The 20,458-nt window shown below is 36.6% G+C and overlaps 1 protein-coding gene across 3 annotated transcripts in view; it reads right to left on the bottom strand.

Moving 5' to 3' along the window:
• Positions 1-20,458, bottom strand: part of Kifap3 (kinesin associated protein 3) — a 126,645-nt gene that overhangs the window by 106,173 nt on the left and 14 nt on the right. For 2 of the 3 annotated variants that reach the window (XM_051186126.1, XM_051186124.1), the window contains exons 1-3: positions 20,319-20,458; positions 5,950-6,081; positions 2,784-2,938 (exon numbers count right to left, since the gene is read on the bottom strand). The exon at positions 20,319-20,458 is cut by the window's right edge and continues 14 nt beyond it. In XM_051186126.1, the coding sequence (XP_051042083.1) occupies positions 2,784-2,938; positions 5,950-6,081; positions 20,319-20,398 (367 nt within the window). In that variant the 5' untranslated portion in view covers positions 20,399-20,458. Of the gene's footprint in view, positions 1-2,783; positions 2,939-5,949; positions 6,082-16,415; positions 16,601-20,318 lie in introns of those variants that run through there. The other variant, XM_051186125.1, reaches the window with a different exon arrangement.

Genomic DNA, 20,458 nt, shown 5'->3' with positions numbered 1-20,458 from the left:
TAGCAAGAACCTGGAAACAACCCAGATGCCCCTCCACTGAAGAATGGATAAAGAAGATGAGGTATATTTACACAATAGAATACTACTCAGAGGGGAAAAAAAATGGAATCTTGAAATTTGCAGGAAAATTAGTAGAACTAGAAGAACCCATCTTGAGTGAGGTAACCCAGTCACAAAGAGATGAACATGATATGTACTCATTCATGTATGGATTTTAGACATAGCAAAGGATCACTAGCCACCAGAAAGAAGGTGGACCCTAAAAGAGACATACATTGTCCCCCAAAGAAGGGGAAAGGAACAAGATCTCCTGAGCATATTGGGAGCAGGGGGTGGGTGGTTGTGAGTGAGGAGAAAGAGAACGGGAGAAGAGGAGGGGGGAGGAGAACATGAGGGTCCAGGAAGAATGAGTCATGGGAGGAATGGAGAAGAGCAAGAAAAGAGATACCATAATAGAAGGAGCCATTATAGGTTTGAAGAGAAATCTGAATGTCCAGACCTACAAGGATGACCCCAACTAACAACCTGAGAAATAGTGGAGAGACTATCTTAAATGCCCTTCCCCAATAATGAGATTGATGATTACCTTATATGCCATCCTAGAGCCTTCATCTAGTAGCTGATGGAAACAGAAGAAGACACCCACAGTTAAACACTGAGCTGAACTCCAGTTGCAGAGGGAGAAGTGATAAGCAAAGGGATCAAGATCAGGCTATAAAAACCCACAGAGACAGCTGACCTGAACAAGCAGCTCATGGACCCCCAAACTGATAGCAGGGAAATCAGCATTGGACAGACTCAGACCCCCTGAACATGGGTCTCAGTTAAGAGGCCAGGGCAGTCTATGGGACCTCTGACAGTGGAACCAGGATATATCCCTGGTGCAGGAAAGGACTTCTGGAGTACATTCCCCATGGAGGGATACTCCCTTAGTCTAGAGACTTGAGGGAGGGCCTAGGCCCTACCCCAATGACTTGACATATTTTGATGATCCCTCCTGGAAGACCTCACTACCCTTGGGGAGTGGATGGGGAATGGAACATGGGACAGGGAGAGGAGTGTCGGAGGAGGCATGGGAGGATGGGAGGGAGAGGGAACTGGGATTGATATATAAAATAAGAAAAAAATATAAAATAAAATTTTTTTTAAAAGATTAAAAAAAATAAAAAAGAAAACGTAAGTTAACATATAATAGTAAAAAAATAATAGCTAAATTAAAGCTGAAATAAATAAGAGTGAAAGATTTTTATCTGAAAAGTGATATAAGGGGCATAAATTAAAATATGAATCTTTGATATTTACATATACTTGATTTTCATGTATTCCCTAGGAGGCATGCAAAGTAACTGAACACAACTTTGGGCCTTTCTTTATATTATTCAGTTAAAAGCATATTCTAAACAGAAATAATACATACATTAAAGCAACTAAATTAGAAAAAAATCAAATAAATGCATAATTAGCAATCAATAGATATAAAGACTTGACCTTTACTGGGGACTACTTTGAAAGAAGGGGATCGGCAAGGGTTCTGAAAGGATGCAAGAAGTAAATATGAGTATTACATTCACGTAATATGAAACCATGAATGAAAGCCATGGCTTTATGCAAAATAAAACAATAATACATGCTAATAAAAAGAAATACTGCTATGAAGTATGAGTGATGGGAAAAAATGAGAAACATGCTATTGACAATAAAAATGTTAGGAAGGCCTACTCTTTCAAAGAGACATAAATAAATACTTTAAAAGGAATGAACCATTTCCACTTTCAGAGGCAGCACCCATGAGAAATAAAGGTGTATCATCAACAGCTAAATTCTGTCTCAAACAAGTAATTTATTACAACAGTTGTTTTGATTAGCAAAGAAAAAGAAATCACTTGAACAATGAATCACAGTGTCATAATTCACTACAATCCTCTTTCCATCTCTTTGGGGTGGGACTTCTGGCTCTAAATTATCAAAGTATAAAAAAGTTATAAAAACTAAATCACTTAGATGATACAGCTATAATATACAGTAAAACATTATTTACCTTCAGCAATTACTATGCAGAAAGAATAATCCTGAGTTGAATTATTTTATCTATGTATAATATACTTTTTTCATAGTTCTTTTTTCATACAGTTTATTCTAATCACTAAGCATTCAATAACTCACTTGGATATCTGTGTTTTTACTTTTATTTGAAAATATTTTCTATATTTTCTGAGATGTAAAACACTATTGGTACAGTTCTTTCATGAAGGAATTGAGGACAGGAAAACAACAACAATTAAGACAATGAAAGAAATTTGATACTTTTCCAAGGAAAACTCATGAGAGCAATATTCAAGGGTTATCTAGAGAATATGACATGTTATATGTATATTAAAATAATTCACTAAAATTATTAATTATGTAAAATAGTAAATTTAGAAAATATAATGCTAATTAGAACAGAGAAGCTAATCTGTGTTCACAATGTGCCTTGTATTGGTCTACTATAAATATGACAGACTTTCCCCTTATTTCAGTGCATGTATACATGTGCACACACAGTAAAACACAGTCTGATCACAGCATATAGAAGCATAAAACCTCCAATGTAGAAAACAAATACATCTGTTTATTTTAGCACTGGTAAGAACTCACAACCAAAATGAATATAGTTTCATAAATATTTATTTTTATACTATACTATGTTACATATAAATTTACAAAGTAAATATAATATTTTTGAAGACTACAATCACACACCTTTGGTGTTGCATTTAAAATTCCAGACTCCTTCCACTTACCTTTTCCTGACATTGAATCACGGCGGTTCTGTAGATAGTACAACAGCTGTTCTACCTCATTTAGCTTTGAGGGATGAATGAGTTTACATTCTTCAACCACTTTCCGGGCCAGAGAGGTTATATCTGTGTTAGCATTGAGACTCTTCAGACGAATGCTGCAAGTACATCCAAATTTCCAATTCAGGTATTATAAAAAGTACATGAGAGAGTCACTAATACTATTTTAAGATAATCTATAGATTATATGTGGAGAGTCTATACCTATATGGACATAGAATCTTACTAAAGTAAAGATTCAGATAAAACTAGGTTTATATAAATTCAAGGCAATCATTTTCTGTGAACTGCATAAAAAGATAGTATAAGCAACATAAATCTTTTAAGACTTTCTAGAGAAGACATTAAGAAGCAATACTTCCAATACAAAAACAGTCTTTAATGATTACTGAATATGAAATATATCTCCAGAAATAAATGTTATTATTTATACTTAAATATGACAACATTTTTCCAGTTTTTCTTTACTTGCCATGCTGGGCCTGGAACCCAGGACCTAGGACTTGCTGGGAGAGTGCTAAATATTCTGAAATACTCTGGCATTCCTCCCTCTTAAGTTGAGCCTAGACAGTCACTAGGAGTCTAAGAAGAAAAGATGGTGTAGAGTGACAACATGCTGGCCTGTTTACATGGGTTCATGGCATAAGTGAGAACTATGAAAACACATAGTTTCTGTCAAGTACTGTCAGTACTGTCAGGTAAATCCTCCTATGCAAGACTTTCATTCAGAAGGAAAAAAAGACCAAGTACCCATGTGTGAAATTATTTCTTTGTAAAGATGGCTAATTTTTGTAAGAAGATAGCCGGCTGCTATAGGGATGAGTAAACAAGAATCCAGAGAAATATTCTGTGAATCCAATATTTAGACACAGATGACTGAATCCAGTCTTAGAATGACTTAGATATCCTTCCTAGTTTAAATTTTCTAGAATGACAGACTTTAGCTTATTCTATCTTAAATCTATTAATTTTTGTTGTTAACTTTTAAGTGTTTAAAATTATTGATTTTATTTTTGGGCTGTTTTAGCTGAACATTAAGTCCCAAAGACATCTCTACATTTAATTTTAACAAAGAGCTCAGAAAATTTCTGTTTGTCAATAAATCAGATTGAGAAGAGGCACAGGAAAAACTACCTCAACTGCTAGGTATGATAGAAGAACTCAATTCCAGTGCTTGCAAGGAAAACTGAAGCAGAAGAACCATGAACTCAAGGCCAGCCTGGGTTATACAATGAAACTCTATCCCAAATAAAACAAAAGTGAAACTCAATAAACATATCTTTAAATTTGTATTAGGCTTTTAGATAGATTAGTTTTCTAGAAAAAGTGTTCACCAACTAGAGAGATAACATACCCGGTTTCTGTGCTGCTTCTATGAGACAGCCTGTCTCCGTGCACCACATTTATTATCTTTCTCAAAACTCATAGAACACAAAAAGTGAACATTAATATAAGCTAGGAACAAACACTTTTACATCTAATTATTAACTGAGAGCCACAGGCCACATCAGCATTCACTCTGTGTTCTATGACTTTTTATAAATTATGTATCAATCATTATAGTGTCACACATAAATGTTGTATTGCTCTACAAACATCCTATGTTTTGTTCATTGTAATCTCTAACTTCTTTATTATACTTATTGTCTCTTCCATATTGTTAGATAGTTGGAATTCCATAGTTAAGTATATAGATTTTTCCAGACTGACTTCTTTTGCTTGCCAATATACATATAGGATCCTTCTGTGTCTTTTCATGCTTGATAATCCATTTCATTTCATTTTTGGGTAATGGCTTATGATACAGAGGAAAAGAGTTGATCCATTCACTATTAAGCAATATTTTGGTTTCTATGATAAAGTTTCTATGATATATGTGTAGACTTTTGTGTAGAGATACGTTTTTTTAACACATCTGAATATCTAAAACAATGATTACTGAATATTATGTGCCTGTGTTTAGATAATATAAAATATATTACATTTTATGGTATATATGGCATACATTTCATATTCTCACAAGATATGACAAAGAATTCCTGTCATCGCATTCTTGCTAGTATATGCTGTTGCCAGTGTTATGGGTCTTAGTCATTATAACAGGTATGATGCAATTCTTGTCTGTTTTATTATAAACAGAATTTTAAATCTCTTCTGTGTCTACTTTCCAGATAAATCTTTTCTATGTCTACCGTCCCCAGAGTGTTTAAGGACTCAGAGTCAAATGCTTACACTTAAAGCAGCAGTATCACATGTGTTCCTAGCAGCCCGAGCACACTCCATTCCAACAGAACATGGCATAAATTGAAATGATTTCTAACTAGTTACCAAGTCAACACTGTGTAGTTTGGAGAGGGTTGAGGAAGAACACTGAGTGATACCAAATCTTCTCTGCTACCATAAAACTATAGGAGGAAGGTAAGATAATTATCAGAAAAACTGCAGAATAGTGCAAAACAGGACAGTTCCTGAGGGACTCCCTCAAAACCAAGAAGGAAAGGAAGCAGGACACTTGGAGACTAAGAGCAGTCTAAGAAAGAGTTTGTCTTATTACTAACATTTTTCAGAGGATTAAGTTATTTTCAAGGGCTAATTCAAGATTTGTGCCCTGTTTGGGAACATCTGAACATCACACCACTCTCAGCAATTCTAGGGGAGAAAGAATACAGGATTTTCTAATACTCAAATTTCCTAAATTAAGCAAATCCCATATAAACATCTCTTGTGATTAATTTCACTCAATATTTCAAAAATTTTACTTTCTCTACAATATATCCCATATTTATATAGTCTTGTCTGTATGAGGGTGTCAGATCTTAGAGTTATAGACAGTTGTTAGCTGCCATGTGGGTGCTGAGGATTGAACCCAGGTCCTCTGGTAGAACAGTCGATGCTCTTAACCACTAAGCCATTATTCCAGCCTGTCAAAATTTTTACTTTCTCTAGAATATATTCCATATTTATATAGTCTAATACATTCTTTCCTTGAGTAAGAAGAAGTATGTCTAGAAGGATGCCATAACTATTGTCTATGAATATTAAAATAATATCTGATTTGTATAAAGTTTATATAAAAAGTCAAGATGTAAACAAATAGAAGAAAACTTACATTTTTTGGCATTCCTTTCGTTCTCCCAACATGGGATCACCCATTTCTCCAAGAATGGTAGCTTCCACTTCATACTGAACAATGAGAGCTTTTTCTGATGGATGGACATCAATATTCCCCCCTTTAACTTTCCTGCAAAAAAAAAATATATATATATATAAAAGACTAGATTAAAACCTCACAGAACAGCCATAATTTCCACCCAGCTTCTGTGTCTAAAATATGTGGGCTAAACTAACACCTGCTGTCCAATCACATTCTGTGAACCTGGGATAAGTATATATTTACTAGTACAGCAGAAAGTACCTTCATGAATAGTGTTATATAATATATATATATATATATATATATATATATATATTATATATATATATATTTCTAGCATTCTTCAGTGTTCCAGGTTTCATATTTAGGCCTTTGATCCATTTGAAATTAGTTTTTTTGCAAGCTGATAGATATGAGTCTAATTTCATTCTTTTGCATGTGGACATCCAGTTTTCCTAGCATCACTTGTTGAAGATTCTATCTACCTCAAGTGTGTGATTTTGGAATTTTGTCAAATATGAGATGCTTATAGTTACTTGTACTATATTCATGTTTGGGTCTTCTATTTGTTCCACTGATCTACATATCAGTTTTTGTGCTGGTGCCATGTAGTTTTTATCAGGTGGCTCAGCACTATAATTTGAAATCTCTAATAGTAATCCCTTCAGCACTTTCCTTATTGCTAAATCTCGCATTGGTTAGAAATGAATTTTAGTATAGTTGTTTTTTTGTTGTTGTTTTGTTTTTTGTTTTTTTCTGGGGGGGGAAGAATGACATGGGACTTTGATTGGGATTGCACTGAATCTGTAACAGCTTTTGGCCGTCATTTTCATGTCCTTTCATTGTCTACTGTCTTTATCTCTTTCTACAGAGACTTGAAGTTTTCATTGTAAAAGTCCTTCACTTCCTTGATTACATTCATTCCTGGAGATTTTCTTTTTTCTGGGGCTACTGTGACTGGGAATGTGCCCATGATCTTTCTCTTTGTATGTTTGTTGTTAGTGTATAGAGAAGCAATTTATTTTTGCAAGGGGATTCTTTATCCTGCCACTTCACTGAAATTGTTGATTGCTTCTAGAGTATTTCTGATAAAAATTTTGGGGGTTTCTTATGTATAATACTGTATCATCAGCAAGTAAGAGTAGTTTGACTTCTTTTTTTCCTACTTGCATCTCTTTAGTTTTATTTTCTTCGCTCATTGCTCCAGCCAGTGCACTGAGCAGTGTATTGAAAAGGGGTGGAGGTAGTGGACAGCCCTGTCTCATTCTGGATTTCAGTTTGGCTGCTTCAAGCTTTTCTCTATTTAGAATGCTGCTGACTGTAGGTTTCTCATTGATAGCTTTTATTATACTGCTCCTTTCAGCCCTTTCTTTAACCCTTTTATCAAAAAAGGCACACTAGATTTTACTGAAGATCTTTTCTTAATCTATTGAGATAATCATGTGATACTTAAGTTCATTTATGCCATTTATTACATCAATTCCTGTTAAACCATCCCTCCTTCTCTGGGATAAAGCCATCTTGATTATGGTATATAATCTTTTGGATATACACCCACATTAAATTTATAAGTATTTTAATGAGGATTTTGAATCTATGCTTATACGGGATATTGGCCTATTGTTTTGTTGTTATTGCTGTGCCTTTACCTAATGTGGGTATTTACTGACTTCACAGAAGGAATCTGGGATTAATTGTAAATCCTCTTTGAAAATATGATAGAACTGAGCTGAGACTCCATGTTACCCTGGGCCCTTTTTATTTTTTATTTTTCTGTCAAAAAGCATTTTACTTATATTTTATGTATATGGGTGTTTGTACACACCTATGTGTGTGTCAAAGCCTGTGAGACTAGAAGAAGGTATCAGGCCCCCTCTAACTAGAGTTATAGTGAGTTATGAGCTACTATGGGTACTAAGAACTCAACTAGAGTCCTCTGCAAGAACATCAAGAACTCCTAGCTGCTGAGTCAATTATCTAGTTCCTAATACTGTTTCACAATGGATGTACCTGAATAAAATTTGTATTAGTACTTTATAAAATGAATAGTTTCATCTTAAATGCTAAATTTTCAAATAGGATTGAACACAGTGTTTACAATGTTGTGAGAAATGTCTAACTACTGAGATGAGTATCTCTCAAATGCTTTACCTGAGTTCTTAAATTGATAAAATTATTGGATTTTTTTATTTGCAGCATCCTGGTATTGAATTGATATCTTTTAACTACCTGAAAATTCCTACTAATATTATCTTCTTAGTAACATCACTGCTCACTTTGTATTATAATACCAGAAAACTGTACCCAAAGTTGCTAAATTATCTTAGAAATATATTTTACATTTATTACAATAGAAGCCATAGAGAAATGCGTATTAGATTCCTTTGGCCTGAGGTGAACTAATGAATACATAGAAATTAAATGAGGAAGTAAAGAAAACTGAGAAACTTAATTATGTACCTTTAGTCTGGAATGCTTCTTTAAGGAGATATAAGTCCTTCATTATAAAGTAATTACTTTATAAATTAAATTCTCAGCTAAAAGGCAATGGCTTCCAGAATATATAATTAAGAAATGAAGCATATACATATGTATGCATGATGCCTATAGGTAGACATGGTAGACACTTTAAATCCAAAGACAGGAACAGGTTCAAAGTTAAAGGATGGAAAAGAAAGTACAAACAATGCAAAAGGAAGCAGGAACAGTTGTACAAAACAGGCTTTAAATTACAGCTGGTACAAAATGTAACAATGAATACTAGATCAACCCATCCAGAAGAACTATTACAAACACGAACAACAGAGACCTAAATCATATAAAGCAAAAACTGATAGAAATGGAAGGACAAGTAGTTTTATAATAAAAGTGGCAGACTTCAATATCACTTAGAATAATAAATATATCAATATACATTATTAATAAAGGAATTGAACATTATAAGTCAATCAGACCTAATAAATGTAAAGAAGATGCACTTCCCCTAAAAAAAGTGTAAATGTGGTATTCGAACAGACAGATCTTATGTTGTGCATCAGACAAGTCACCAATATGAAAACACTAACATTATATTGTGTGTGTTCTCTAATCACAAATGAATAAAACTAGGAATCAGTACAGAAAATATTCATTAAAAATATGGAAAATTAAATAATTCCACATCTGCAAACACAAACCAAAACTTAGGGTGTGACAAAGCAGTGCTGAAAAGAAATCTGTAACTACAAATACCTACAATGAAAAGATACCTAAATATAATAAAAGCAAGCAGGCTTGCCAACATCAAAAAAAAAAAAAAATTGGAGAGAAACTCAAGTAATTCCACTAAAATCAAGAACAAGACAAGACTGTCCACTCTCTCAATACCTATACAATATAGTACTTGAAGTTCTAGCTAGAGTAAATAAAACAAAAGATCAAGGGAAAATAAATTAGAGGGAAAGAAGTCAAAAAGTATCGTTATGTGCAGATGATAGGGTAGTATACATAAGTGACCCCCAAAACTCTACCAGGGAACTCCTACAGCTGATAAACACCTTGATCAAGTGGCTGGACACAAGATTAACTAAAACACAACAAACAACAAAAACAGCACAATAGCCCTAGTATATACAAATGATAAACAGGCACTAAGATTGACAATTAATAAATGAGACCTCATGAAGTATCCATAAGGCAATGAACACTATCAATAGAACACAATGGCATCCTACAGAATAGGAAAAAAAATCGTCATCAACCCCACATCTAACAGAGGGCTGATTTTCAAAATATATAAAAAAAACTCAAGAAATTAGATATCAACAAACCAATCTAAACAGAATTCTCAACAGAAATACTTGAGATGTTCAACACCTTAAGCCATCAGGGAAATGCAAATCAAAACAACTCAGATTCCATCCTACACTTGTCAGAATGGCTAAAATCAAAAACACAAGCTACAGCTGATGGTGGAGAGGATGTGGACCAAGGGGAACACTCCTCCATTGCTGGTGGGAATGCAAACTTGTATAGCCACTTTGGAAGTCAATGTGGTGGTTTCTCAGAAAACTGGTAATCAATCTACCACAAGACCCAGCTATACTACTCTTAGGCATAAAGCCACAGGACGCTCAGTCATACCACAAGGATAACAAAGGCATATAGCCACAGGATGCTCAATCATACCACAAGGATAACAGCTTTATTTGTAATAGCCAGAACCTAGAAGCAACCTCAGTGTACCTCAGCTGAGGAATGGATAAAGAAAATGTGGCACAGTTTCACAATGGAGTATTATTCGGCTGTGAATAACAAGGGCACCAGGAAATTTGAAGGCAAATAGATGGAACTAGAAAAAAAAAAAAAAAAGTCATCCTGAGTGAGATAACCCAGACCAACAAAGAAAAACACGGCATGCACTCACTCATAAGTGGATATTAGATGTAAAACAATGAATGACTATGCTACAATCCAGAGACACTAGGTAACAAGTAGGGTTTATAGGGGGACGCCTGGATCTTTCTGGGAAGGGTGAATAGATTTCATGAGTGAGAATATGAGTGATCAGGCTGAGGGAAGGGGAATGGAAGGGAGGAGTACTGAAAGAGACTACTGGAAAGGGGGCACATTTTGGGATCACATGAAAACCTGCACAAGGGAATCTCCCAGGAATCTACAATGATGACCCCAGCTAATACTACTAGCAATATTGGAAAAGTAGCCTGAACTGGCCATGTCCTGTGACCAAACTGGTGCCTAGCCCAACAGCAACTGATGGAAATAGATGTGGACACACAGCCAGCAGAAAAGGGGTAATCCTGCAGAATAGGGGGAGAAAAGAATTATAGGAGCCAGAGTATCAAGGACACCACAAGAAAACTCACACAATTAACTAACCTGGGCTCTTAGGGGCTCACAGAGACTAAACCCACAACCAGGAAGTCTGTATGGGACAGACACTCCACATATATGTTACAGTTCTGTAGCTTGGTCCTCTTACAGGACTTCTAACAGAGGGAATGGTGGCTGCTCTGACTCTTTTACTGGCTTTTGAGACTCTATTCTCCATACTGGGTTGCCTGGCCCAGTCAGGCTTAGTCTCACTGCAACTTGATACCATGTTTTGTTGATACTCAGGGGAGACCTATCCTTTCCTAAACAGAAAGGGAGGAGGGATGGATTGGGGGGTAAAATCAGACAGGGGTGGGAGGAGGAACTGGGAGGAGAGGAGGGTATGTAGAATAAATAAATAAATTTATATAAATAAATGTATATAAAAAAGATATAACTCATGCTGGGTGGTGGCAGTGCATGCCTTTAATCCCAATACTTGGGAGACAAAGGGATCTCTGTGAGTTCGAGACCAGCCTATTCTGCAAGAGCTAATTCCAGGATGGGCTCCAAAGCTACACAAAGAAACCCTCCCATGTGCCCCAACCCCCTCCCATTCCACCTCCCCCCAACTCCACAGAGAGGGTGATGCCTTCCAGGAGGGATCATCAAAATCTGTCAAGTCATTTGGAGTAGAGACTAGGCCCTCCCTCCTGCCTCTAGGCTAAGGGAGTATCCTTCCATGGGGAATATGCTCCCAAAGTCCTTTCATGCACCAGGGATACAGCCTGGTTTCACTGTCAGAGGTCCCTTAGACTGCCCAGGCCTTCTAACTAAGACCCACGTTCAGGGGGTCTGAATTGGTCCAATGCTACTTTTCCAGCTATTAGTCTGGGGGTCCATGAGCTCCCCTTTGTTCAGGTCAGCTGTCTCTGTGGGTTTCTGGTCTTGATCCCTTTGCTTATCACTCCTTCCTATCTGCAACTGGATTCCAGGAGTTCAGCTCAGTGTTTAGCTGTGGGTGTCTGCTTCTGTTTCCATCAGCTATTAGATGAGGCTTCTATGTAAGGACTGCAGATAGACCTATGTTTATCACCATGCACAAAACTTAATTCCAAATGGATCAAAGACTTCAACATAAATCCAGCCACACTGAACCTCTTAGAAGAGAAAGTCGGAATTACTCTTGAACAAATTGGTACAGGAGACCATTTGCTGAACATAACATCAGTAGCACAGACACTGAGATCGACAATTAATAAATGGGACATCCTCAAACTGAGAAGCTTGATGTAGGGCAAAGGACACAGTTGACAAGACCAAACGGCAGCCCACAGAGTGGGAAAAGATTTTCACCAACCCCACATCTGACAGAGGGCTCATCTCCAAAATATACGAATAACTCAAGAAACTAGTCACCAAAACACCAAATAATTAAATTAAAAAGTGGGGTATAGAACTGAATAGAGAAGTCTCAAAAGAGGATTCCAAAATGGCTGAAAGACACTTAAGAAAGTACTCAGCATCCTTAGCCATCAGGGAAATGCAAATCAAGGTAACTCTGAGATACTATCTTACTCCTGCCAGAATGGCTAAAATCAGAAACACCAATGACAGTTTATGCTGGAGAGGATATGGAGAAAGGGGAACACTCCTCCACTGCTGGTGGGAGTGCAAACTTGTACAGCCATTTTGGAGATCAGTATGGCGGTTCCTCAGGAAAATGGGAATCAGTCTACCACAGGTCCCAGCAATCCCCCTCTTAGGCATATATCCAAATGATCCACATCCATGCAACAAAGACATCTCTTCAGCTATGTTCATAGAAGCATTATTTGTAATAGCAAGAACCTGGAAGCAACCTAGATGCCCCTCAACTGAAGAATGGATAAAGAAGATATGGTACACTTATACAACAGAATACTACTCAGAGCAAAAAAGCACAATGGACACTTGAGTAAGGTAACACAGTCACAAAAAGAGGAACATGGTATGTACTTACTCATATATGGATTTTAGACATACAGCAAAGAATCACCAGCCTATAATTCACACTGCCAGAGAAACTAGGATACAAGGAGGAACCTAAGAGATTCATACAAGGTCCTTCACAGAAGAGGAAAGGAACAAGGTCTCATGAGCATATTGGGAGTGAGTGGAGAGGCAGTTAGGAGAAAGAGAAGGGAAGGAGAGGAGAACATGTGGGACTAGGAAGATTGAGCCGGGGGACAAATAGATGAGAGAAAAAGAGAGAGACAGAGAGCGAGAGAGAGGAGAGAGAGAGAGAGAGAGAAAGAGAGAGAGAGAGAGAGAGAGAGAGAGAGAGAGGAGAGAGAATATAGTAGAGGAAGCCATTATAGGTTTGAAGAGAAAACTGACTCTAGAGAAATGTTCAGAGACCTACAAGGATGACTCCAACTAATAATCTGAGCAATAGTGGAAAGACCTTAAATGCCCTCCCCTGATAATGAGATTGATAGTCCCAGAGATCTTAATCTAAGCAATAAGAACTAAGCAAAGAAGTAAAAAAAAAGTATCTAGATTAAAAAGAAATTATATCTACCTGTAATGACATTGTTTTATTTTTTAATATTCTAAAAACTACACAAATTGTTTAAGTTATTAAGCATACTCCCCAAAGTTGCATGTTTAAAAGTAAACTGTATTCTCATTGCTAGTAATTAAAAATTTAAAGACTAAGAAAAAAAATCCAATTTCCCCTAACATCAAGTAGAACAAAATGCTTATAAATAAAGGGAATCAGGGAGCTCAACAGTTAAAATTATTAATATGAAATTTACAAAAGGTAAAGCCATCCTATGTCCAAGGACTGGATAACTTATTATTTAGATAATTGTTATCTCAGATAATTCATGGAGTCAATAGAATCCCTATCAAAGTCCTGACAGCCATCTTTTCAGAAAAGGAAAAGACAACACTAAATTTCACACATTTAGAAATAAAAACCCCTAAATATTAACATAATCTTGATAAAGAGCAACAAAGTTGTAGGACTCACACTTCTTAATGGAGGAACTCCCCAATTTAAGGACTAAATGACTAGCACAAGGACAAATAAATATTAATAGACCTTTTGGTGAGGACTGATAGTGCAGAAATAAACACCCTCATTTACAGTCAATTTTTAATAAGGATGCTCCAAATATTGATGAAGAGAAAGAACAATCTTTTTGATAAATTAGATTAGATATTCTTAAGCACCATATACAATAATTAACTTAAGTGCATAAAAGATAAACATATAAGAGCTAAAAACTATAAAACTTGAGGGAAAGCTTCCTGACCTTGAATTTCAAAAGCAACAGTAACTATTAATAAATTAGACTTCAACAAATTGAAACTGTTGCCAGTACTGGCATATTCAACATAGTAAAAGAACAACCAAAGGCGGGGACAAATGTTTGTAAATTGCATATTCAATAAGGCCTAGTATTAAGAGTATATTTCAGAAACAACTTTTTCCTAAAAGAGAAAGGCAAATGACCAAGGAACAGATGAAAGAGGCTCAGCATATTTAGTAATTAGGGAAATGCAAATCAAAATCAAAGATACCACCTTACACGCCCTAGAATAGCTACCGTTACAGAACACACATACAAAATAATACAAAAGAGAAGATACAGGCATTAGTGAAGTATAGAGTCTTCATAGAGACACATACACTGAGGGTAAGCTACTTGATGACTTTTAATGAGTCCAACATACAATTATTCCATGTTCCTGAAATCCCAGGCTTATTATATACCAGACTCAAAAAAAGTGTCCAAACAAAATCTTGTCATGATGATAGTAACTTTATTCCAAATAGGCAATAGATAAAAACCACCCAAACATCTACCTACACTTGGGTCATGAATAATCAGATTATAAAATACCCATGCAATGAAATATTATCCAGTTACAAAAAGGACTAAAGTATTAATGCACAGTATAAGTGGAACATAATGTGAAAAATTTGAACAAAGCTTCACACTTATATCCACTGAGTTCCTGCCTTTTCTATTATGTCTGCATATTGTAGGTGTAATTGTCATCTCATATGTCTGTGCATGCATATACATAATCTGAAGGTAAGGCAAAGTTTATTTTCTAAAATTAGATAAAAATAAACTGTACTTTAACCTTTTTTGAGAACTGAAATATCACGGTGACTAGATCAGTTGTATTTATTGTTTTCTAAACGATGTGGTTTTAAAGGAGGGTCCACACTAGTACAATGACCTAGAGAAAACCCATGCCTGACACAACCATATCATATGACAATCAGCAAATGGTATGGTAGCAGCAGATTTCTTTAAAACAACCTCCGGTTTAAAGTTGAAATTAGAAAATGTAACAGATTTGACAAAATTTTTGAGTGTGTATATGCATGGACATTTGTGCATGTATGTGTGCATCTTGTTAGCAAAATTATGTGGGAAAAGGGGTACTGACTCACTAAGTATTTGTTATGATTACATATTCCTTTTACAAATTTCTACTGAAAGGTTTTTCATTTGTCATAAAATGAAAAAGATGAAGGACTATACTCTCCCGTCTTGCAAAGGCAGTATAGTTGATTTATAATTGTTTGACTATGTTTAAGAGTTCGCTAACACTTGTAAGCTGTTTCTGACAGCTAGAACCCTACCAAGAACAGGAAAAATATACTCATCAAAAGTATATTAGGACCTAAATTGATGCCACCACCTAACATACATGTTTTCTCTTTCAAAATTGTTCTTATGCCACTCAGAAAGTAATGTCTCTCATTTTCAGAAAATTATGTCCCCCCAACAACAATAACAACAACAACAACAACAAAAATCCCTGTGTTTTTTGTAATGAATCAGCAACAAAGCTTTAATTAAAAATAGAGACTCCAAATTAGCATTTTCTTAATTTGTTCACTGCTTGCTCACCGTTGGTCCAGCGAGACCAACTATAGATGCCCATATCTTTGGCAGAAGTTAAGGAATCTCAACAAATTTTCATTTTTCTTTGGAGTAGCTGATAGCATACATACTTAAGATAGAAATGGTAAGCTCTTTCATGTAAGGCCTTGATTATAATGCGCTTTCAACATAAATTATATTGTGAATGTGATGGTCAAGGGGGTGAAATGGACAAGGACAGCTGGCTCAACATCTCAATACAGTCATGCATGAAGTAAAAAAACACCACGTCTGTCTTTATTTCAAAAAACGCATGATTTATGGCTCTCAAACTGAACACAAATTGGCGATGTTTTAGGAACTCATTTCCAAGCTTCCATGGGATTTGTCTATTGAGAAAAACAGGAGTGGGGCGGAAAAAAACAAAACCCCACAAAAACCAAAAACGAAATAAGGGGTTTCCCTTGCCCAATCTGCCTCTCACTGCGGATATATATTAATGCAGCCAGCGAGGAGATTATCTGATGCTGTCAGGACCCCGCCAAGCCAAGGTGTGTTAAGGACCTCGCGCCCCCGCAGGGCCCGTCCTTTATTCCACCCCACCACTTGCCCCCTCTGCCTGTCCTTCCCTGCATCCCACCCCTCTCTCTTCTGGCTTTCCCCAGTGACGACCCACTCAGCGGGTCAGGCTCAGGGCGGGGCCCGGGTCGTCACCTTTTGAGGTATCTGGCGTCCTCGCCTTGCATGGCGGCGGCGGTGGCGGCGTGGGGAGGATGGGGGTGTCTGAGAGTCAGGGATGGATACTTCCGGGGGCCCGGACAAAGTACCCTCACAGCCCAGGCGGTGACAGTCCGGAGGCCTGCAAGGCGGGGCGTTGGCGGCGCTGCGGTTACCACGGTGAGGCCGCCGGCTCCTCCCACCGCTCCTGGGCCCCAAAACACTGGAGCAGCCCAGACCCGCCCAGAGCCGTCAGGGCTAGGCTCTCCGCAAGGCGCATGCGCTCACGCGGCAACTGCAGTATGCGCAGGCTCAGTTCGAGATCCTGGCTCCTGCAACTAAAATGACGCTTCCCGGAACAGCACCGGAAGGGTATGGTGCTGATCTGAGAGCCTGTGGTGAAGAGTGATATTCCTGGTCACTGCCCCCTGGAGGAGGGGAAAGGAAAAGGCATTGCAAGCTGCAAAATTGTAATTTAAAGTTCTTAGTGTGAAATAAGGCAAAAGTAACCAGTTGACTTTTTAGCTAAGGATAGTTAGGCTTTAACTAAAAGCATCTATGGTGAGGCTTCTATTTTGGAACATGTAAAAGGTTCTGCATTGACTGCACTGGATTCTAGCTTGCGGAAATAGTCTGTATTATGGAATGGATAGAATTAGACTCAACTTTGAAAGTCGCATTTTAAATCATAAATGTAGAAAATACTTCCCTTCATCAAAACAAGCCAACTTCTGAACTTCAAAATTGTCCATTAATTAGCCTTAACTCAAAATTCATGAGTAATTGTTTCTTCCAAGACAGGTCATTGCTGACAATTTGCAGTGGAAAGAGCTGCTTTGTAGGGGTAACTAGCCACTGGCTCTGCTTTAGGATAGCCTCCCCTTTAACCTGTCCCTCATTTACTATCTTCTAGTCCCACATTATTAACCACCCCTGCTTCATATGAGTTAATATGATATTGATTGTCCATTATGTGTGAAATGCCATGTTGATTCAATATATGGCACATGTACTGTAGAGAGGCATTAATGGTTTTTGGCCCCACCCATTGACACCAGCTATACTATTTCTGTAAAAGTTATAATTATTCTTTCAATATCAAGGAAGAAATTTGGAACAAACCTTAAGTCTTTTCTGTTTACCAAGTTTCCTTAGTGAAGTTCACAAAATTCACAAGATAGTCCCGCTACTCAGATTTTCTTCTCCATACTTTGCCCTTTAGTCTAAGCAGTTCATTTATGGAGTCCCACATAACTAGACTTCCTGTTATCTGTGTTTTCTCAAATACTGATTCTTTAATGCAGAAATGTACAAATTGTCATCTCCAACATCTTTACCCATTATAAAGCAGGACACAGTACTTTAAAGCAGTGGTTCTTAACCAGTGTGTCGCGACCTCTAGGACTTAACTACCCTTTCACTTTAGGAGTCGCCTAAGACCATTGGAAAACAGATATTTAGATTATGATTCATAACAGTAGCAAAATTGCAGTTCTGAAGATGCAATGAAAATAATGTTATGGTTGGGGGGTCACGCAAGAGGAACAAATTGCAATTCTGAAGATGCAATGAAAATAATGTTATGGTTGGGGGGTCACGCAAGAGGAACTGTATTAAAGGGTCACAGTTTTAGGAAAGTTGAAAAACCACGTCTTTAAATTTCTATAAAGGTTGGCACAATAGCTCATTGGGTAACAACTGAAATAATATTTGGCACTGAAAATATGAATAGAAGCTTGAAAATAAAAACTACAACCATAGAAATGAGATGCTAAACCAAAATGGGATGAAGGAGAAAAGTTCAGCTTTCAGCTTGTACCAGGACATGAAAATATGAAACTGGCACTTTTCTTGTGTGAAAGTATGGAGACACACAAAGACAAATGAGTGTCTGAAATAAGGTCAGTAGCCAATTTGAAGTAATTTGATTATCAGGCAGACTAATAACAAAGTCAAAGTTACAGTCCGTTATAATTTTTAACAGATAAAACCAAGAGAAAAACCATTTTTGTTGAAACCAGCAACTATATCAATATCTGAAAGTTGTCAAAGGAAAGAATTAGACATCCTATTCACATTTTTTGAAAGGATAGTTTACCTCCTTTGGACAAGAGAAAAACTTGTTTACAAGAAATGCTGACTAGTCATAGGGAATAATGACTGTCACTATATGTAAATCCCAACATAAACAGGCTCAATTAAATCTCAGTGATTTATTCTAAAGTTTAAGCTTGCCAAGCTTAATCACACAGATCATTTGATACTCTCATGGCAAACAGTATCAGCCTGGCCATCAACTTTTGAAATGAATAAACAACCTTGGCATCTTTAGTAGCTGTACTTTGTGATAATACACCCAGCAGGAAGCATTCAAGATTACCAATGAAGTATGCTTCATATTAAAGTGACTCTAACCAAATAGTTAGGTCTAACATGGAATTATTATTAATGTAACAGTGTTACTTGGGAAATGAGAAGATGCCTTTATCAGACTAGTCTGTAGGCAAGTCTATGGGGCATTTTCTTGATTAATGACTGATGTGGGAAGGTTCAGCCCATAGTGGGCAGTGTCACTCTAGACAGGTAGTCCTGAGAGGTATAAGAAAGCAGATCATGGTGGCACACACTTCATCCCAGCATTTGAGATGTAGAGGCAGGTGGATTTCTATGAGTAAGAAGTCAGCCTGGTCTACACACACACACACACACACACACACCATTCCTTTCAAAGGGAAGCTTTAAATTTTTTTTCATCAAGTCAAATTTATATTTTTCTCTTACAATTAATTGTTTATGTATTATGTAAGAAAAATTTCTCAAGCCACAATGTTCAAATATTTTTCTATATTTTTCTTCTAGAAGGTTTATTTTTCTAGATACTAGTCTCGTAGCTATGACCTTGTTAGTCAATCTTTGTATATGGTATAAAGAGAAAGTGAAGTTCACTTAACTATTATATATATATATGTGGGTATATATATACACATACACACACATATATATAAGCATATATATATATATATATTTTCATTCAAAGATTTCCTCAAGTGTGCAGAACATACTATTTGATCCATCTGTTTTGGCTTACTATTTCAAATCAATCATTTAAGGAACATATACAAAGCAGTGAAAGTGGCTTACTATACAGTGTAGTATGTATATACATATATATATTATATATAGTATGTATACTAAACAATGCAGTTTCATATATATATGTATACATACACATTATATATGGTATGTATTCACTGCCTTTAGCAGAAGTCACATATCAGAGATCTTGCATATCAGATATATACATTATGATTCATAAGATAGCAAAAATACAGTTATGAAGTAGTAACATAATAATTTTATGGCTGGGAGTCACCACAATATGAGGAACTATATTTAAAAGTCACAGCATTAGGAAGGTTGAGAACCACTGCATGGGGAATGAGATGAGACATTTCCATGACTTAGAAAACATTCAACATGTGTAATGGTTAAAAACCTGACTTCTGGAACCAGAACTGAGTTTAAAGTACCTGAGGACATTCCCAAAGGATGAAGAAAATGTTTAACAGAACATCTAACAGGGATGTTCCAGGAAAGGCAAGAGTACAGGGAGGGACAAAAGTAAGAGATCCCACGTTGTGTTCAGGTAACAAGAAGTAATTTAAGATAGAGAATTAGGTCTAATTAGGAGCTAATGAAAAGTAAATTAAGAAAAGCCAGCAGAGTCATCACCATGGGTGAACCTGGTACAGAGGATGGTGGTGCTTGGATATGAACTACAGGCATGAGGAACCATGGGAATGTATATGCTGAGATTTAAACATTTAAAAATAGTTCAAATAAACTTTTAAAATTTCCACGCTGATTTGCTTATGTAATCTTTATGTAGTTCTTTCTTACCTTGTGACTGCCTTTGGGACATCATCAAATGGCCATTGTGGTCCAAACAGTCCACATCCACTGGATATTAGCGCAGTCATCTTCTCACTTTTCAAATTAATTTGAGCTCATGATACACATCTTAATACAAAGGAGATTTC

The sequence above is a fragment of the Phodopus roborovskii genome, unplaced genomic scaffold (assembly GCF_943737965.1).
Source record: "Phodopus roborovskii unplaced genomic scaffold, PHOROB, whole genome shotgun sequence".
NCBI classification, from domain to species: Eukaryota; Metazoa; Chordata; class Mammalia; order Rodentia; family Cricetidae; genus Phodopus; species Phodopus roborovskii.
Note: the sequence above shows the minus strand (reverse complement) of the source record. Positions and strands in the feature narration are given on the sequence as shown.